Below are 20083 nucleotides of genomic sequence, written 5' to 3'. Positions count from 1 at the left end.
ATCCTATCCCCCAGTACCTGCCATATTTGCATTTTGACAAGGAAGTAGAGAAATTAAAAATCAACACACACAACTCACAACTTTAATTGGTTAAGCTATTCCCATGTCAAATTTTAGTGCAGTTGTTATGTCATCATAAACCCACGATCGTGGCTCGTAGTCGGGGAGGTGGTAGGTTCGAATCCCGGCCCGACACTGCGTCATAATTTCCGACATTAAAAATGGTTCGTACTGCTGCTATTTCAAGTGCGTAAATAAATAGTTAGAGTAGGGAGAATACCATGGCCCATTAAAAGGTACAACTTATTTCCATGCACTGTTGGCGATGATCACTTGAAATCGATAGAGAACCGAACCTGCCCCAATTAGGTAATCGGTAATAATAATGTCAACATAATTCTAATTGTAGAATAGGTTAGGTTAAATAAGGGTTAGGAAAGCCCCAAACAGATAAAGGTTCCTGTAGAACTAAATAACAAAATAAATAATTGAGTTTTATAAGGTCCAATTCACCGTTAAGAATATTTTACACATCATATTGAATGTTTCTTTTTCAATATGGCTCCAAATCCGAATAATTTCCTCTGGTTTAAAACCGCTTCTGTGCCATGAAGAAAAATCATGTTCCGTGTTATAGAAAATTAATAAAAATTGAAGGAATAATACTAGTTTTGTTAGATCCACCAAGCCAACAAAAAAGAGATTTTTCATTTTACTTTCTGTAAAAAACTCACATACACACAGACCTTTAAAACAAAAATTTTAAATAAAAAGTTTGTTTAAACTTTTAAATATCCTGTAAAATAAAGATTTGTTTGTCTGAAGCTAACGATATCTGAAAATATTGATCCAAATAAATATATAAATGTTTTGAGGTGGTTTTAGGCTATTTTCCTGACATCCCCTGTGTTTCCCTAGAGACTAGTATTCTATAAGCAACTACTCTTTTATAAGATACTCTATAAATCTATATATATCTAAATCTATCTAAATATAGATGTATAACCAGACATTTACCTGAATCCCTCTGTTGGGGACCTTTTTCGTCTGCTAGCAAATTGTTTTCTGCTCTTTTGTAGCGACTTGGTTGTGTTAATATTCCCAACGCTATTGGTTGATTTTCAAAGACCCAGTTGAAAGTCAGCACAGGGTCCTCGGGATGGAGACATACAGTTATTTAACCCTATTGTTTTACTCTTATAATTGGGCAATAAAATGTGGAAGCTTAATATTGGGCACAATAAAACAATTTCCTTGTAGATTTTTGAAATATTGAAAATAAATGACCAACTCAGAAATTTCAAGAATTTTTCCATATTCTAGGAAAAAGTGTTTAAGCATTAAAAATTGAAAATTAAAGAAAGCAAAAATATGATACAACGATTTTCAGTTTAAAGAAAAGTTCTACTTCAGTGTAGTAGCTATCAGGGATCTAAAGGGATAAGACAATGGCTGATAAATTGATGTACATTCCCAATGATGACACACAAAATTACCCCTTCTTTAGATTACACTAAGTAATTAAAACGGTTGTATACTCAACTTAAAAAACCAACCAATCAAAATTCAATAAAAATCCCCCAAATTGCTTTAGCCAACGAGTAAGAGAAGATTATTACAAAACTTTTAAGGAAAATGTGTAATAAACAGCCCAATTTCCCCAATGTCTCAGACAGACATACAGACGAACGTTCTGAATTACAAAAAAATGACAGTTTTATATGGCAACCTGTTAGATATAAATCAAATAGCATTGACTCTGATTTACTTTAACAAAATATATCTTTGCACAATTTCACTTTTACAAGAAGCGAAGCTACTCTGCAAAAAAGGTTTGCACATCATTATCAAAGTAACTTCAAGCTATTTGTTAGGCTTGACGCACGTAGTTTTTATTTTATTTTCAGCTTTAATGTTTTGTAATGATTTCTTTCGACATCATAGCATTAAATAAAAGTTAGTATTGCTGACATATTATTGAATTCAAAATGCATAATTCATATCATCCTATAATATAAAGTAATAAGCTTTTTTTGTCTGTAGCGAAGAATCTCGCTAACCGCTGAACCGATATGGTTCTCCTTTACATTGAAGCTTCCTATAGGTCCTGAGGTGGTTTTAGGCTATTCTATTTTATAGATAAAGTCTGGGTATGGTGATAAGCTATTTTTCTGCCCTTATTTATCCTTTAGAATAGAGCCTCTAGATGCTAGGGGCGCATCCGCTAGTATTATATAAAGCAGTGAAGGTTTTCTTGTCTGAAGCTTAAGATCTCAATAACTACTGAACTGATTAGGTTCTCTATTTCAGGAAAGCTTCACATAGGTTCAGTGATGGTTTAGACTATTTTATTTTGGGATTTAGGTCTTTGGATGGTTTTAAGCTATTTTTCTAGCTCTTTTCTGCCCAAATTCTAAACTAGGGGCGCAGCCGCTAGTGGCTATACAGGAATAGGAAAATGGTAAACAAATATGTTCAGCGTTGATGGTCCTCTTTATATGATTTTCAAATACTCTCTGAATATTTCAATAGTATCATTATAATTACAAGAATATAAGATAAACTAAATCATTTTAGTATCTTATTTTAAAACTTCGCTGTAATGGACATCGTTTTTCTTGTTTATGCAAAAGTTTCAGTTTTGCAAAGAAAGAAAGTTATTGTCAATATTGTTTTTCTTTTATTTCTCTTACTTTTTATCATACTTAATCTTGGAATAAACTATAAAAGAGAAAAAAAGGGTTGTAGTAGGAAAAATTAATAATTCGATAATATATATGTCTGTAAACCCGCGACCGTGGCTCAACACGTAGCGCATCCGCTCGTCGTCGGGAAGGTGATAGGTTCGAATCTCGGTCCGACACCGCGTCATAACTAAAGACATTAAAAATGGTTCCAAGTGCTACTATGTCAGATGCGCGACGTAAATAGTTAGAGTTGGGGGAATGCCTTGGCCCAAAACAGGCGCAACTCGCTACCATGCACAGTTGGGACTTCTCAGACAAAGGTCGTGCATCTCAGAGAGTTGGTTGTCTGATGGGTGATTGGACGCTTTACACCGCAATCATAAGTATTGTACGTATGTTCCAAGGTGCGTGGAGATAGGTCTACTACCCGAAGCGACACCTAGCCCCCTAGAGTCTTAGCTCTTATATATATGTCTGTAAACGTAGCTTTTCTATAATTAAGGTCGGTTCATCGATCCGTCACGAGGAACGGTTAGCTCTTTCCATTAGTTTAGACATGTTAGAATTGTCCTATCGATTTAATAAACCATTTAACAATAATTTTTATGTAATATAATTATTCTATATTTCTGATTTTTAAAATACTGATTCCTAGGACAACATATTACAATGTTAAACACGAAAAACCTCTATAATCAATTCCTAAAAATGTAAGAATGTCCTTAAACATTATCCTGTATTTATTCCGCTTTTCAACAAATTTACTTACAATTTTGTTTAAACTTTATACATATATGTTCTAATTATTTAGTTCTGACACTGTTCAAGTGTTAATGTTAATTTGTCCTACCCTTTCAGAGCTTTGCTTTTATATATGTATGTTGTCATCCTTGTTTTGTCTAAAGTTGCGCATTTGTGTCATACCTATCATTCTCAACTTTAAGTTTAACTCTTTTGTTTTACTCTAAGCTTAATGTGTACTCAAAAAGTTAAAAATCTGTTAAGCAAAAAAGGGTTAAAGGTGCAAGTACCTTTTTATAACAATATTCTCACTTTTACTTACTATTGATGTGTTCCACTTTTTGCTTGGAGCGAAGCGACTCTTAAATATATCATCAAGTTTCAAGGATCTTAAGGGATAAGACTAAGGCCAATGATGATACACAAAATTGCCCCTTCTATAGATTACAATTATTATCAATTTAATAAATTAACCATTCAAAATTCATGAAAACTTCCCAATGTTGTTGAGCTAACGAATAAGAAAACTTTTATAAAATTTAGGGGACTAGCGTAATAGACAGTCAAATGTCCCCTCCCTCCCTGATCAAGTTTACTTATACATTATGCTTAGAATCTTATTAGAATTAAAATCTTCTTGAAAAACTATAAAAAACAAGGATGACAACAACCATAAAAATAGAATCTAACTATTTCATAAAAAAACTATGACCGACATAAGGCTTTCTGAAAAAGAATAATTTCTCTGGATATTACTGGATACAAATCTAGCATGCACAGAATTATTAAAAAGTTCCTGGATAATATTATTCTTGTTAGCTTGAGGTTTTAGAAAGGAAAAGCTTTTCTATACATAGGGAATGTCTGTATATATTAAATATATAAATCTTTGTATGATCGGATTGGCCTATTAACTCAGTGCGAAGGGGGGACATTGGGCTTTTTATTACAATAGTCCCTAAAGTTGTGTTTCATGATGTTGAGTGTTCATACGTTTCAACCACTCACTGGGATCTACAGAAGGGGTAATTTTGTGTATCATCATTGGGAATGTATATAAATTTATCGGCCATTCTTTAACCCCTTCATCCTTGTTTTTCAGTGCAAAGTGCAGCGCGTCAAAAATATGTCAAGAAAATTGCAGTTTGGCTGTGACCTGCCCAAATGGATGAAAAAAGGAAAATTGACAAAAAAATATAATAATAGAAAAAGTAAAAACGTTTTACATTAATATTAGTCCGTACGGCATGATAGATAGCTCTCAGATATTTAATTTAGGTGTTTAGATTTATTCGTTTTTATTAGAATTATGTTTAAAAAATATTTTGTTTCCTAATTGGTTCAATATTGAAATCGTTGCAACTGTATACTTGTTTTAAGGGGGTGGGAGCATAAAGTGTTTACCCCCGAAACGAATATTTCGCATTTTCCTTCCTAGATATGTGTTTTTACGCCTAGGAGTAAATATTTTGTACTCCTCCCTTAATATATTGAAAAAACAAAATTTAATGTTCTTAGTTTGTTTGACCCTTCTGTCTTCTTGTGAAGTTGTTTGTTTACAGACAATTTTGCAACAAAAATTAATTTGTAAAAAATCCAACTTGTATGTGTCAAATGCTATGACGAAGTCAAAGTGACAATAATGTATACTTACAATAAAGTTACAGAAACTCACTAAGCGCTGAACCGATATGGTACTTTTTACAGAGCAAATTTAATTAGATCCTATTATTATAATCGAAAATGTACATAAATTTGTTGCAAAATTGCCTAAAATTAGGATACAGTAAAAGGGCATATTTTCAATTTAAGGATTTTATTTTGGAGTTGCCTCGCTTATAATACTTTACCTTGTTGTTCTAAGAGCCATTATTCCAAACATAAAATGAATAATAGGATAATAATATCATACAAAAAAAGATGTCAAAATGTTAAAAAATCAAAAAGTGCTTCCGGTAATGATTATAGAGTTGCTACGCTACATAAATTGTACCTAAATGTCATCATGCAAAGTTTAAAATCGATAGAACATGTCTTAATTAACGAAAAGACCTAACCGTTACCAAACCGTTACTGACAGACGGACCGACCAGTCTTTGCTTTGCTTTTAAATAGAGGATGACAAAAAAAGAAAGATATATAAAAATGTTAAAATAGAAAGTAAGAGAGGATGAAAATTTAAAATGCATTGAAGTGAAGCTTGCCTCAGCTTGCCTGCCTATCTTTTAATGTATACCAAAAATCTATTAAAGGGCAAAATAGTAAATCAACGTGGCTTGAAAATTGCAAGATTTTTTTTATATAAAACTTACAATAAAATGATTAATACTTTGAGGTGCATAAGATTTTTACGATTTCAGAAACCCTAACCCCTTAGACAAATATTTAGGGGGGGGGGGGGTATCTTGCTGTGAGACTTAAAAAATGGATGTTTAGGTGGTAGTGAATTGGCCTTTAAGAGAGTTTAAACAAAAAATCATTATATAATAAAATCACTAAGTGTAATTTTGAATGAAGCAATTAATAGATTTACTACTTCACAAAAATACTAACAGTATCTACTTGTAAGTCTAAGGGCGAAGCCACTAGTTAAAGTCGGATATTTAAAAATCCTTAAAAATAAAAAAATTAAGCAATAATACTTCCTAGGAAAGACAAAACACATATTGTCCTTATGTGACGTCATAAATTTTGGTAAAGGTTAAGAAGATGATTAAAGTCCCTCCACCGATTATGACGTTATACGATAGAATAGCCAATGAGAGGCCAGTGTATACTGTAATTGGCATCTCATTGGTTATATTATCGTATGACGTCATAATCTGTGGAGGGACTTTAATCATCTTCAAGGTAAAGGATAACCCTATTTCTCTCATCTCCTTTGAAGAGATTTTCTATACCCCTTCCCTTCTCCTATCCCGAAATTTATGACGTCACTAAATGACAATATAGGCTTTGTCCTAAGGAGTTCACACAAATTTTTACTTTTTACTTAGCAGAAAGATTTTCTCGCTGATTTTTGGTGACATGAGAAAATTTAGTGTACTCTAGGTATTTAGTGTTTGCAACAAATACTGGATGGTAAAAAATTTTTTTGATAATTTTGCAAAAAGGTTAGAATGTATGAATGCTTATTTGTTAGTTAAAAATGATATCCTATTTTAAAAAGTAGTAAACTTTTTCCTGTAGGGAAAGGATCTCTCTAACCGCTGAACCAATATTGTTCCTCTTTACAGTGTAGCTTAATTGTATGTCCAGGAAAGGTTTTTAACTCTTTTGGCGTAAGGTATCTTAATCTCCAAACAAAAATGATAATTTTTTTTTTTACTTTTTCTCTTAAAAACTTGAATTTGAAATTTTTTTTTACCAACCTGTACATAAATATACAGGAAAGGGAAATGAAAATTGTAAAGGTGTAAAATAAGACAGGAATACAAGTATTCTGTTGCTAAGTGAGGTGGTTGAAAAACGAAGCAGCTTATAATACCTAATGAAAATGACGTCTTACAATACATATGACCAATTATAGGCCAGTATACATTTTACCATTGGTCAATATAAATGTAAATTGGCCTATCATTGGTTTATTTTTATTGTATGATGTCATTTTTTTGGCGCTTTATGCTGCTTCTGAAAATTTTATGTACTAAAGAAATGGTCTTTTTTAGTATATTTGGTAAGATATAGTAAACGGCAGGATAATTTTGAAAGAAATTCAGTATTGAATCAAAGTAAATTTAGGGCTTTATGAAGGGATGTCATCCGAAAATGCCGAAAAATGCATCCCAAAAAAAGAAAGATTTCTATCCATAAAATTTTACCTCCCTCCCCCATGTAATATAGCTAGCCTTTAGTACAAATTATAGAAGACCCACCAATATTATAGACAGCTTTCCACGTATATTAAAATGGGTAATTATAAGATTAAAACCAGTTGTGTTAGCCCCGAAGTGCCGAAAGCTCTGGTTAACAAAACTGATATTAATTTTATGATTTTAATTTTAATTTTCCTAATCAGGTATCTAAAGAAATAAGACAATGCCCAATAAATTGATCCCCAATGCAATGTTAATATACAAAATAATCAGTTTTGTAGATTTAAATCACTGGTTAAAACGTTTGGACACTCAACTTAATAAACCAACCAATCAAGATCAATTAAAAGTCCCCAAAGTTGTTTAACCAACGAATAAAAAAACGTAATTATAAAACTTTGGGGGCTAGTGTAATAAACAGCCCATTCCTGATACCTCTAAACCTGGAGAGTGAAAGGGACATTGAAGAAAGTAAAATATCAAGATTGATTATATTAGTGTTAGTGAACTCTACTGCACAATTTATACTTTAAATACTATTTCCTTAACAAAATTAAACTTAAAGAAAATCAGTCTTTCCTGGAAGTTTAAAATTAAGATGATTTATTTTGTAAACAAATTCTTATTTTTAATTTCTAACAGTTAAAAATTTGACAGAAATTTTCATTGCATTCTTCATTTTACGTCAATTTTAAGTCCTATTTATTTACTATGATATTTGTCAAATGACTGACTAATTAATTTCTTTAAAAAATTTCCTTATGAAATTTCCATACTTTTGCTAAGTATATTTGTCTTGTTATCATCGTATCTACTCAATGTTTCTAGGATGTCCGTACTTCCTTCCGAAGGTTGGAAAATCGAAAAGCGTCACTCCGCGCAGTACAAAACATCAGTCCTAAACAAAAATCTTACTCCCTTGAACTCTTGTTATTGCTTTGCTACTTATGAACATAGTTGTCCTTGTTAATAGCGAAGCGTTTCTATAATTAGGTTCGGTCCGTCCATACGTCCGGAACGAATAGCTCTTTGCATGTTAGAATTGTCCTATCGATTTTAAACTTGACACGATGATTCTTTTAACAGTTATTTACGAATTAGGAAGCGTATCAACTTTATAATTGTTACCAGAAAGTCCGTACGTCAATTTAAAGCATGTTGCTTTTCAACCTTTTTATCAACCTTTTTATTTCATTTTTACACTTATACATGCTTATTTAGTCCTAGTCCTAAAAGTGTTAATGTTCATTTGTCATGCGTTTTCAGAGCTTCGCTTTTATGGATGTTGTCATCCTTGTTTTCTTTATTTCTTAGGCAAAAACTACTGGCAAGACTGTTGGTTCTGTTTTAATTTGTTGTAATAGTTTGTTTAACCTCTTCAAGGGTCCCCCGGGGTTTAACAAAACAGATAGAACAATGTAACATCCTATACAATTAATTTTCATCTATGTAAATGGCAAATATATTTGTCTTTAGGTTTGTTTATCAGGCAACTTTACTTTGACAAGTGGAGGTACCCTTCCTCAAATATTGCAATAGTTATTTATCGCATCGCATATTGATGTGAAAAATCATAAGATTAAAACCAGTTTCATTTGTCCCAAGGGGTCGTAGGCTCTAACTAATAAAACAGACATTTATTTTATGATTTTTTAAATTTTAGATGCGTGGAAAATATCACTAATAATGCTATAGTTACATGATTTTTAAGCTGTCTATAATACGATGCGAAACATAAATTTTATTAATTAATTACATTAATGATTGATTTATAAGGATTTACAAAGTTAGTATCATTGTAAACAAAGAGGAAATTGCAATCTTTGTTTTTCTTTGTTGAGTATTTTTGTCACCTTTCCAAAAACCTTCTCTGATACTTCTTTCAATTTTCACACAACTACGTATATAAATCCAACATTTTTGGAAATGCATTTGTGGTATTCGGCAACCGTGAACCATGCCTATGGCAACCCTGACCTGGGTTCGGGGAAGGGCCAATGGCCCTCCCCCGAGTCCTGGGGAAGGGGTCTGCCGACCCCCTCCCTATGCCTAAAATTAATGATAGATTCTGACAGCCTTATTATGGTTAAGCTGTATTGTTAATTCCCCCCACCCTTTCCAGGGATGGGGGATCATTATTGCCCAAACTGACTATTGTATATGTATTATATTGATGTTATTTATGATTGTTTATTCCTATCTGTGTAGTTATTGTTTGTTGTATATAAAGTTAGTAATCCTTAGACCTTCAATAAAGGAACAACTGAATAGACTCTGTTTATTATTTAGTGATTGCTAGAGAAGCGTAGCTTCTCTATAGTATAGGTGTCCACGTCTGTTCACACTGCCGTAGTCATTTGAACTCTGGTGTCTGCCATTTGTCCTAGGCGGATACCACACATTAAATTAAAATTTTATGTAATTTTTCTATTAAAATTAACAAGGTGAAAAAATGCACAAACGAATATTAATATATGTATGTAGTTGGTTTGTGCTTTTCAAAATAAAGAAACTACATTTTCTCCAAAAGTAGATAAGATACACTTCACATACCTACAAATACCATTAGAAATCAAAATAATAAGATAATAAAGTGAGTCATGGAGTAGATGTTCAGTTTTAGTTGTCAAAAAGGAAAAAAAGTATGATAACTTAAATAACTCCTGATCCCCCTAAGGGCTTAAACCAAAGTGGGGATAAAAGAGCGGCGATATCAGTCAGATCGATCTTGGACAAAGTAGCTTCAGACAAAGTAGCTTCGGACAAAGTAGCTTCGGATAAAGTAGCTTCATGACAAAGTAGCTTCAGGACATTTACTTAAGAAAAGTAGCTTCCTAAGAAAAATAGTCTCCAATATGGCCGCAGCGCTTGGCCCCCTGGCCTGCCTAGCCACGGGCGCTCGCCCCCTAGCCTATAACCTAACCTAACCTATGTTAGCCTCAGAACATTTATTTAAGAAAAATATCATCAACTGATAATACATAGGTGGTTTGGAATTTCGTGGATTTTGCAAAAAGTGGTTGATAGATTTTTACAATTTTTAATATTGTTTTTACAAGTTTTGATATTTTTTTTTACAGTTTTTTGGTTAGGTTAGGTTAGATTATAGGCTAGGGGGCCGAGCGCCGCGGCTAGGCAGGCCAGGGGGCCGAGCGCTGCGGCCATGGCCTTTATTAACAGTGGAGGCTACTTTTCTTAAGAGGTTACTTTGTCCTTGAGCTACTTTGTCCTGAAGCTACTTTGTCCTGAAGCTACTTTGTCCTGAAGCTACTTTGTCCGAAGCTACTTTGTCTAAAGCTACTTTGTCCAAGATCCGTTGCTAACCAAAAACTTTACAGAATTCTAATTGGAACTATTTAGGATCATTGTACGGGCGAATGGACAGAGAAGGGGATACAATAGAGGAAATACAAACTGTCCCAATTTTGTATAACTTTTGCGGAACAAGTCCCAGTTACGTCATATTTTTCTTTCCCGAAAAAGAGAAGGGGGGAAGAAAATCTCTTCAAAAGAGATGGGGAAAACCCTCTTTTCTCCCATCTCTTTTTTCTTCCCCCCTTCCCTTTTTTTTCTTTCCCCCTTCCCTTTTTCGGGAATGAAAAATATGACGTAATGGGAACATGTTCCGCAAAAGTTATACAAAATTGGGACGGTTTGTATTTCCTCGATACAATAGCTTTCCTTAGTTATCCTGGGCTGGTGGACCTGGATACGTTGGTTCTGGACATCAGCCTCGCCTTTTCTAGGTATTTTACAGGTATGAATAACTCACGAAATCTTTATATGTCAATACATAAATATCTTTTGTAGCATAACCGACAGACTGAAGGAAAAAGGATGTTTTATCTTGGATACTCTTTGGCAAGGGGTATCTTTATGAAAAAGCTGCAGTAAATCCTAAATAGCAGCTGAGATAATCACATTTTCCCCGTAACTTATAAATGTATTTTATTAAAGGACATATGCATAGACGTCCAAGCTTTTTACTTTGGGGGGGGGGGGTAAAAAATGTTTTACCCCCCCAAAAAAAATTTTTACCCCAGGGGTAAAATTTGCTTGGGGGGGGTAATTACCCCCCTGAAATCCGTTGGCAGGGGTAAATTTAGTTTACCCCCCCCCAAAATTTACCCCTGGGGTAAAATTTTTTTGGGGGGGTAATTTAAATTTTATTAAACATTTAGTATTAAAAATGCGCGCGAGGCGCGCAAAAAATTTCTTTATTAGAGATTTTTTATTTTGGGGGGGAGGGGGTATTTACCCCCCCAAAATTGTTTGGGAGGGGGGGTAAATACCCCCTCCTAAATGGTTAGGGGTGCCTACGGCTCCCCCATGTAGGGGTAAATTTTAAATGGGGGGGTAATCGCCCCATTACCCCCCCCCCTTGGACGTCTTTGGACATATGAATTTTTTGTTAATCATTGTAGAATTACTCAGAGAGAGGGAGAGAGAGTGTATATTGGGCTGTATATTGCACTAGTCCCCAAAATTTTATAATAACGTTTTCTTATACGTTGGCTCAATAACTTGTTGGGACTTTTATTGGATTTTGATTGATTGGTCTATATAGTTAAGTGTCCAGACGTTTCGTCCTCTAATAGTAATCTAAAAAGGGGTAATTTTGTGTATCATCATTGGGGATGTACATCAATTTATAGGCCATTGTATTATACCTTTAGATCCATGTAAACTACCAAACTTAGCAATAATACTGACTTTGGACTAATCATTTTTCCCGAACTAAAAGTACAATCAAAATTGAATTTTCTCCATTTAATTTAGCATATGAACAATCAATTTCAGTTGAACATGGTGTCCTGAAAATTTAAAAAGATAGAATGATTAAGTCTTGTTTCAGCCCTTATCATTCTAAAGACGTAGAAAAGTAATAAAGGCTAAACCGATTTTATAAAATACACAGTAACAAACAGTATTATTGCCACATACTAAAAGCTTTTTATAGTGCATATAAAAAATGACGTCATACTAGCCTACCATTTGTCAATTGAAATGTATACTGGCCTGTCATTGGTAATTTAGTCTGACTATTGGCCTATCATTGGTCATTTGTATAGTATGATGTCATCTTTTTTTATAGGCACTATATATAGCTTTCATAAACTATGTCTGATAATGATCATTATCATTCATGCGTCGGACAAAGCAACAATAAATGCCGTTTTTAGCATCTCTTGGATGACAATTTTAGACAGACTCGCAAACATATCAAAACCATTTTTAAACACTCTATAATAGAATCATATATGTTGTATATAAAGATAAAAGGAAAGGACATATTTTATTGCTTTTGATAGGATGTTCTATTACGCCTGCAAATTTTTTCGAAGAGCGTCATTATTTTCGCCAAATTCCTTAAAATAGGGTTCAAGCTTCCAGTCAAAGGCACTTGATAGGCCAAACTGTACCAAACGCATAGTATAATTAAACACAAAATTAAGTGCAGTTTGACCTAATAAGCACATTTGACTAGAAGCTTGCACCTAACTTTACTAAAGGTCAACAACGTACAATAAGCGAAGAATCAAGTCCTAAAAATGTAAGTAAGGTGAATAGCTATTTATATTGAACTTTTAGCTACATAGGGAGAGGAGACAATGGACTGTTTAAACCACTAATTTTTATCTATAGAAGGGGTAATTTGTGTATGATCATTGGGTATCTACATCATGAATTAATCGGCCTATGTCTTATCCCTTTAAATCCCTGGCTTTTGGCTGATATGGTCGAACATCTAGTTGCTAGAACAATACTAAATTTGATACTCATAAATCATATTTGACAATTTGATCAAAACTCAAGGAACACAGGGATCTAAAGGGATAAGACAATGGCAGATAAATTGATGTACATCCCCAATGTTACAAAATTACCCCTTCTGTAGATTACCATTAGTGGTTAAACGTTTGGACACACAACTAACCAATCAAGATTCATTTAAAGTATCCAAAGTTGTTAAGCCAATGAATAAGAAAACTTATTATAATACTTTGGGGACTAGTGAAATAAACAGCCCATTGTCCCCCCTCTCTCTCTCTGCAAGAAACACAACAGTGGATTAGAGATAAGATAAATTATCTAAATAAAACAAGGATGACAACATCGATAAAAGCGAAATTTAGCAAATCAAATAGAAAATATATTAAATACAGGATGCATAATATTAATGTATTATATATGTAGAGAATCTTCGATTAATTAAGACAAATGATTCTTTCTATATATACTTTTGGGGAAGGATTCTAATATACAATGGTTCTACAGGTTAAATTTAGATTGCTTACAATAACACAGTTTTATAATATTTTCATTTTCATAGGCATCGTAACTACTCGGTTTATAGGTTTGTGAGCAACACTATGAATATATTACTTTATACCTGGAATCAAACACAAGGGTAGTTTTTAAGTATTTCCACGGACAATGCAACAATCCATTGCAAAACCAGTGGCCATCAATCCGTATGCTACTCCAGCCATTTATGTCGACTAAATAGCATTGCAAAAGTTGTCATTGGTGACAAAATAATGACATGCATCTTTTAATTCGTAATTTAATCATTAAGTATGTAGAATTTAGGAAAAAATTGCCATGTCTGACATAAAAAAAAAGACAAAGAACTATTCATTTATCGCATCGTATTATAGAAAATTTCCGCGTATATTAAAATGAAAATTAAAAGATTAAGACCAGTTTTGTCAGACCTGGGAGGCCGATGGCCCTGGCTAACAAAACTGGTATTAATTTCAGGATTTTCATTTTAATATTCGTGAGAAAATGTTTGTAATACGTTGCTATATATGATTTTCCAGTATGTATGAGAAAGGTTCTAAGCCAGCGAATATAAATAGGTTTTGAAGCTATAGTGGAAAAAAGTTAATCCATAGAAGCATATTGTTTTTTTTTCAACAAGACAGGACATGCGTTAAGATTACTCCCCCCATATATAATATTTACCAATTTTTAAATAAAATCTTGAGGTACAGACAGGCGACATTTTTATACTTGAAAATTCAAATCAGACAAATAAAACTTTAACATGGAACAATATAAAAATAAGAATAATAAAAATATTAAAATCTTTTGATCATGGCCAAAATAGATTTTACACTTTATACAACCTGTCGTAAAAAACCTCGTAAAACTGGTCAAAAATAGCACTGGAGAAAAAAAGTTATAGATTAAAGAAAAACAAGGATTGCAACATCCATTCAGTTGCAAACAAGAACACGAAAATTTACTGCTTATTAAATGAATGGGGAAATGAAAGTATGTGATCACAGGTATCCAAAGGGATAATACAATGGTCGATAAATTGATGATGATAAATCCCTTATATAGATTACAATTAGTGGTTGAAGCGTTTGAACACTCAACCTAATGAACATGATTCACTCATGTCCCCAAAGTTGTTAAGCCAACAAATTATGAAACATTATTATAAAATTTGGGGACTAGTGTAATAAACAACCCAATGTCCCCTCTCTCTCTATGATATGATCATTAATGGGAGGTATTTTCGAAAATTTTAAAGTCGTTTTGATAAAGCAGCCGATAAAAAAGTACATTATTCTCCGCATTAATCATGGTGAACAATAGATTAGAATCTTAAAGGTCAGAGGTAATGAATGCTGGATTAATCTTCCCCAAAATTCTAAGGCATAAACTCTTCTTTTTGCATAAGTATTTAAGGAGGGCAAAACACATTAATTGTCGTTGTCCTTTAACTTATATTAGCGGCTACGCCTCTAGAGGCTTCTAAGGGCACTTGAAAAGAGGGGAGTTGAATTCGATAACCCATTTTTTTTAGATTTAAAAAGTAAAAGTGATAAAATTTTCTGTGGAGGGTGGTGATACTGTGGTATCTGCCTAGGGTAAATGGCAGACACCAGAGTTCGAATAAAGACTACGGCAGTGTGAACAGACGTGGACACCTTACTATAGAGAGGCTACGCTTCTCTAGCATTCACTAGACAAGAATCAACATCTATTTCAGTTGTCACTTTATTGAAGGTGTAAAGGATACTAAAGCTATATACAACAAACAATAACTACATGGATAGGAATAAATGATCATAACATAAAAGCATTATAATACATATACAATAGTCAGTTTGGGCAATCATGATTCCCCATCCCTGGAAAGGGTGGGGGGGATTAAGAATACAGTTAACCATAATATAAATACATATGGATTAGGAATAAAGATGGTTAAAGATAAATCATACAGTAAAACATAGATAATTGCAATGGTTAGGTAGATGGCTATCCCTGTCTGGGGCAGGCAGGATAGCCCATGGAGCAGCACAATAGGTAGATAAGCATAGAGGGGTTGAGTGGTAGGTCTGGGTACTAAAGAGGGAAGGTTTGATGATTACTTGTGACAACAACAGTCTGTGTGGGGGCAGGTTTAGATCCTTTATCCTCAGGGTTGAGGTGGTGCTGATAACTTGGTGGTTGAAGGGGAAGGTTCCGGTGCTTAAGATGGGAGAGGGAGGGGTAACACCCCTCCCTCCATTTGCAGGACAACTGAGAGATAAAATCAGTACCGTTATCTGACATCTTTTCAGGTGGCTTCATAATTGTAGAATAACAGGATTTAACTAGGTGCGTAGCATCACTATAATGTCTTGGTTTCTGCATGGTCCAGAGCTGCCGCATACCACAACTCTCCCCTCGGAAGGCTGGAGGGGTTGTCTGCACCGCCAGACTTCCGACAGTGGTTGCGGCCTTCAGTTTGTTGTCCTTGTGGAATGGGTCCGCCAGGATACCAGTTGCTGGACGGTGGTGGACTCCAGCCCTCCCCAGGTCTAACGGAATCGGCTATATCTGCTGGAGTAGCTGGTCCTGTTGGATCTTCTGGCCGTTGGATGTGTACCTCTGAGGCCACCCTGGCAACCTCCAGGGGTGGCACAGCACATGAGGGGGCTTGGACCAACAGCCGCCTGGTGTACACCTCTGCAGGTTTCTCCACTGGGCTGGTGGTCTCCATCGTGTTGGTCACCTTGCTGCTGGCAGGCTGGCTACTGGATGCAGGCGCAGTTTCTTCGCCCTCGGGGCTGGTCAGGTTCATTCGGCTTCCAGGGTCTCTGTCAACGCGGGCAGGTGGTGGTTGGCATACTGTAGGAGCGTTGCCTCCTTCAGGCTCATTCCGGACATTGGCAGGGTGGTGCATGGCAATCCGACCTGCGGGGTAGGGAAAGGTAACAGTCCACCCTTTATGCCGGAGGCTGTCTTGGATCTGCAAGGGTGGCTCCGCTCTAGTTGGCTGGGAGACAGGCCCATCCACGGACACTGCTGCTAGTGGACTGGAGGCACAAGGCTCCGGATTTCCTCCCCTAGCCTGAAGGGGTCCAGGCACATTGTCTCCATCTTGGGTAGACATAATTGTTGGGGATCCTCTACTTCTATGGTTAGGCTCGGCACTTGGCGCATCTAGTTGTGTTACTCCCCAGGCAGCGGTCAAAGCTTCTTCAGTTTGGCTGGTAATGGCTGATACCCTGGCTCCTGGGGCAGATGCAGGGGGCGCAGGCAAGTTTGGCCCAGCCCAAACTTCCTGGTACACCAGTGCAATACAATTACCCTGGCTTGGTTGAGGGAGGTAGACAGCTGGATGCAGTTGAAGGTGAGGGACAGCTGGACTCTCCCTGCTGGCTGGGGGCTCTGGCTGGCTGGGGGTGACGGGTGTCACCCCTTCCTCTGGGGCTGCGGGCTCATTCCGGGGTCCAGGTATCTCGGTGGCGGCGACGGTTGTCGCCCCAGGCACCAGTGTGGGGGCGCTGGATAGCACCCCCCAGTCTTCACAGAGGTCCAGGTCTCTCGGTGGCGGCGACGGTTGTCGCCCCAGGCACCAGCGTGGGGCGCTGGATAGCACCCCCCAGTCTTCACAGGTGGCGGCGACGGTTGTCGCCCCAGACATCAGCTTGGTGGTGCAGGGAAGCACCTCTCGTTCCTTCCAGGTGGCGACGCCGGTTGGCGTCCCATACATCGACTCAGACTCGCTGGCTAGCGCCTCTTGCCTCTCCCACTCGGCGGCCGCCAGGGCCTCCCCGTACACCGTCCCGGTGGCGCTGGGTAGCGCCCCTCGGCTCTTGCTGGGGGTGACAGGGGTTACGGACACCGGTCCCCTGTGGTTGCGGCTGAGGTCCAGGCCAACCCGGTTGGGTTCAGCCGCTCCTCCCAGCACGTTGATCCTGGCCACCATGGTCCCAATCTGAGACACAGACTCCTGGGTAGCCGCGGCCCCAGCGGCGGCAGCTAGTTGGGGTGACGGCTGGGCATCTCCCTCCAGGTGGACCTGGGTGGCAGACTGGTTGCATGCAGGTTGTTGGGCGGCCTGGTGTTTCTTCGTTGCCCGGTCCCAACCGGTTCTACACTTGGCGGCTGTGTGGCCGTTGAAGCGGCAGCGCCCCTTCGTCCAGCTGGGTCCCATCAGGCCGGCTTCCCCAGGGTGTATCAACCTGCCAGGTCTCTCCTCCTCCAGTTGGGGCACCAGCTGACAAACAGGGTCTCCCCTACTAGGGGTCAGGCGGTGCTGGGCTGCTTGTGGTGGCTCCTTGGTTACATTCAGCCTCCTCCCCATACACACAGGTTCCTTCCATCCAACAGCGGCTCTCCTCCCCTGGGTGGCGAGGCCAGCCTCGGCCTTAGCTTCTGCAGGTGCTTCTCCACATGAGGGATCCTGCCTCTGGGTATGCCAGGTGGTTGGTAGCAAAGGCTGTTGATGGTGCCAGTCGGAAAGGGGGCTATGATCTCTGGGGGGTACCTGTGGCCAGTGTGTGGACAGGTACCCACAGGTGGACCAGCAAGGCCCAGAAGATGCCATACTGATGGTAGCCTGAACTGTATTCCGGACTGTCAGCAGACTGTTGGTAGCCACCTGAGTTGGGCCAGAGTTGCCAGCTAGTATTGCGTCCCTGCCAGGCTCCGTCAGCGGCTGGTGGGGAGCCCCTGCGGTGGTTCTGGTTTTGGCAAGGGGTGGCCTTCTTATTGACTTTCCTAGTTGGAGCTCTGCATCCTGGTGGGCCTCCATCTTCAGCAGCATGGGGGAACTTGGCTGGGACATGTGCAGTGGTTCAACAGAGTAGCGGCATCTGGTCTTGGAATGTGGGGGAACAGCCTCACTGCTGCTGGTCAACCCTGCTCTCTCCGTGCTGGGTAAAGTCTTCCACTGCAGCAGGTCACCAGTCCCCATCCTTAGGCCGGTCCCCAGTCGTTCCATGCCTGGGGGCTCCCAGGGAGGCTTGGGTGGCGGCTCCCCCACCCCCAGGTAGGCGTCGGGCATCTGGGTGAGGAGCCTATTCCCCTGGGACAGCTCCCCATCCTCCAGATTGGTGAGGCCAGTGCCAGGGAGGACCTTTCCACCCCAGAAACAGGTGGTACTGGCCCTAGGGCTGGGCCCCTTTGAAATCTCAGTTCTGGTAGTAGTGTCCATCTTGGGGCTGGCCACTAAGTCTCTGAAGCTTGTCACCTTCTCATTAGGCTCAGTTGCATCGTTCAACACCCCCAGGAGGACACCTACAGGTTCAGCAACCCCCAGTCCAGTATTGCTATTTCTCGTACGTTGAGCACCAACTGAACAGGAGCTGTGCAGCGGACATTCAGTCACCCTTCCAGACAAGGGCATCTCAGGGACCAGGGGTCTGTGACCTGGCATGTGTTTGATGTTCACTGTACTCGACACAGTAGGCCAAAGTAATAACAGAAGCAGTATCTTGTAGATATAGGAGCAGAGTAGAGTAGCCGCACCGCAAGGAGGTTCGAGCCGGCTCACCCCTAGTATAAATACTATAGCTGTGTAATTAGGGTGGTAGTCCACGTAGCCGTAGGCTCGGTCCTCCTGGCTCAAGAGTTTCTGTGGCTGGCGCGCCCCCATGATAAGTAGTAGGGGGTTGGTCTGTTGGTGCCAGCGTCTTGTTTAACTGTTGAGCCTGAGTTGTTCTCCTTTCCAGTATAGCTCTTGATTTCTGTGGCAACCAGCGGATCTTAGCTTAAAGGTAACAGGGAATATGTTAGGTATCACAGATGTCTCTAGGAGCGTATCCGCTAGTGGATATATGGATAGGTAGGTTATCTATATATATACATGGCTACACGCCCATATATATATATATACGTGTATAGGAATATCCCCAGAGCTAGATAGCTTTTCCTCCTTGCTTCAAAAAAATCACGCTTCCTCTGTATATAGTTCACAACTATGAAGGTCGATGGTCCAGGTACACACCACCACTGCCCAGTGTGGGGCAGCAAGTCAGGCTATGTCCACAGGGTGGGCGTACTTTCGTTCAGTTATCATATCAGTTTCCAGTGTTGTTTGGTGAGGTTAGTATTCACTTACTTGTACCCATGATACAAAAAAACAACCTTATTTATCACTTGGGTATTTATATATACATATATTTGTTTCACTAACCATTCAGCTTTGAAGTAGGGTTGGCAGGCTAGGAAGATGTTGAGGGTCTGAGCGGGTTTAAGGAACTGGTTTAGTTTTCCTTATCACACTGTAGACAGGGAGGGAGGAGCTTGCAAGTTTTTCTCCTAAAAAAATATCTCTGATGTATGCTATAGAATGGCCCCTCTCCTGTGTGGGTGTGTGTGTGTGTGTGTGTGCGTGGAATCTCCTGTCCTTGTAACGCGCGTCCGCGCCGTCAAATCCGCGCACACGGGGAAAACGCGCTCTCACCCCTCAACTCGCTCTCTCATTGGTCCGCTTCGTCCGTTGGAATTATGATATTTTCCGCACTCTGTTGCGCTATCCGTGAATGGCGCTCTGTGTGTCCAATCGCTAGCCCCACACTACAGACGGACTTAGTCTAGTGTGGG

At 38.5% G+C, this 20083-nt stretch overlaps 2 protein-coding genes across 4 annotated transcripts in view; one reads left to right on the top strand and one right to left on the bottom strand.

The window, feature by feature from the left end:
• LOC145305445 (uncharacterized) overlaps positions 1–20083 on the top strand; it is a 344737-nt gene that overhangs the window by 311285 nt on the left and 13369 nt on the right. The window lies entirely within an intron of this gene.
• On the bottom strand, positions 15249–19992 carry LOC145305262 (uncharacterized). 3 transcript variants are annotated; one of them, XM_080146882.1, is made up of 2 exons: positions 19655–19992; positions 15249–19624 (listed from the first exon to the last, which is right to left on the bottom strand). In XM_080146882.1, the coding sequence occupies exon 2, from the start codon at positions 19131–19133 to the stop codon at positions 15879–15881; it is 3255 nt and encodes a 1084-aa protein (XP_080003008.1). In that variant the 5' UTR covers positions 19134–19624; positions 19655–19992; the 3' UTR covers positions 15249–15878. The 3 variants fall into 3 exon arrangements, with proteins under 3 accessions (XP_080003008.1, XP_080002991.1, XP_080002999.1); XM_080146865.1 differs by having other exon boundaries at positions 15249–19635; positions 19674–19992; XM_080146873.1 differs by having other exon boundaries at positions 19674–19992.

This window comes from Acartia tonsa, chromosome 2, assembly GCF_053477335.1.
Source record: "Acartia tonsa isolate MP-2025a chromosome 2, ASM5347733v1, whole genome shotgun sequence".
Lineage (NCBI taxonomy): Eukaryota > Metazoa > Arthropoda > Copepoda > Calanoida > Acartiidae > Acartia > Acartia tonsa.
This window is presented reverse-complemented; position numbering and strand designations above follow the sequence as displayed.

Excerpts from the sequence above, each read along its gene's own strand:
- LOC145305262 (XM_080146882.1), bottom strand. The coding sequence starts at position 19,133 with ATGGGGGCGCGCCAGCCACAGAAACTCTTGAGCCAGGAGGACCGAGCC.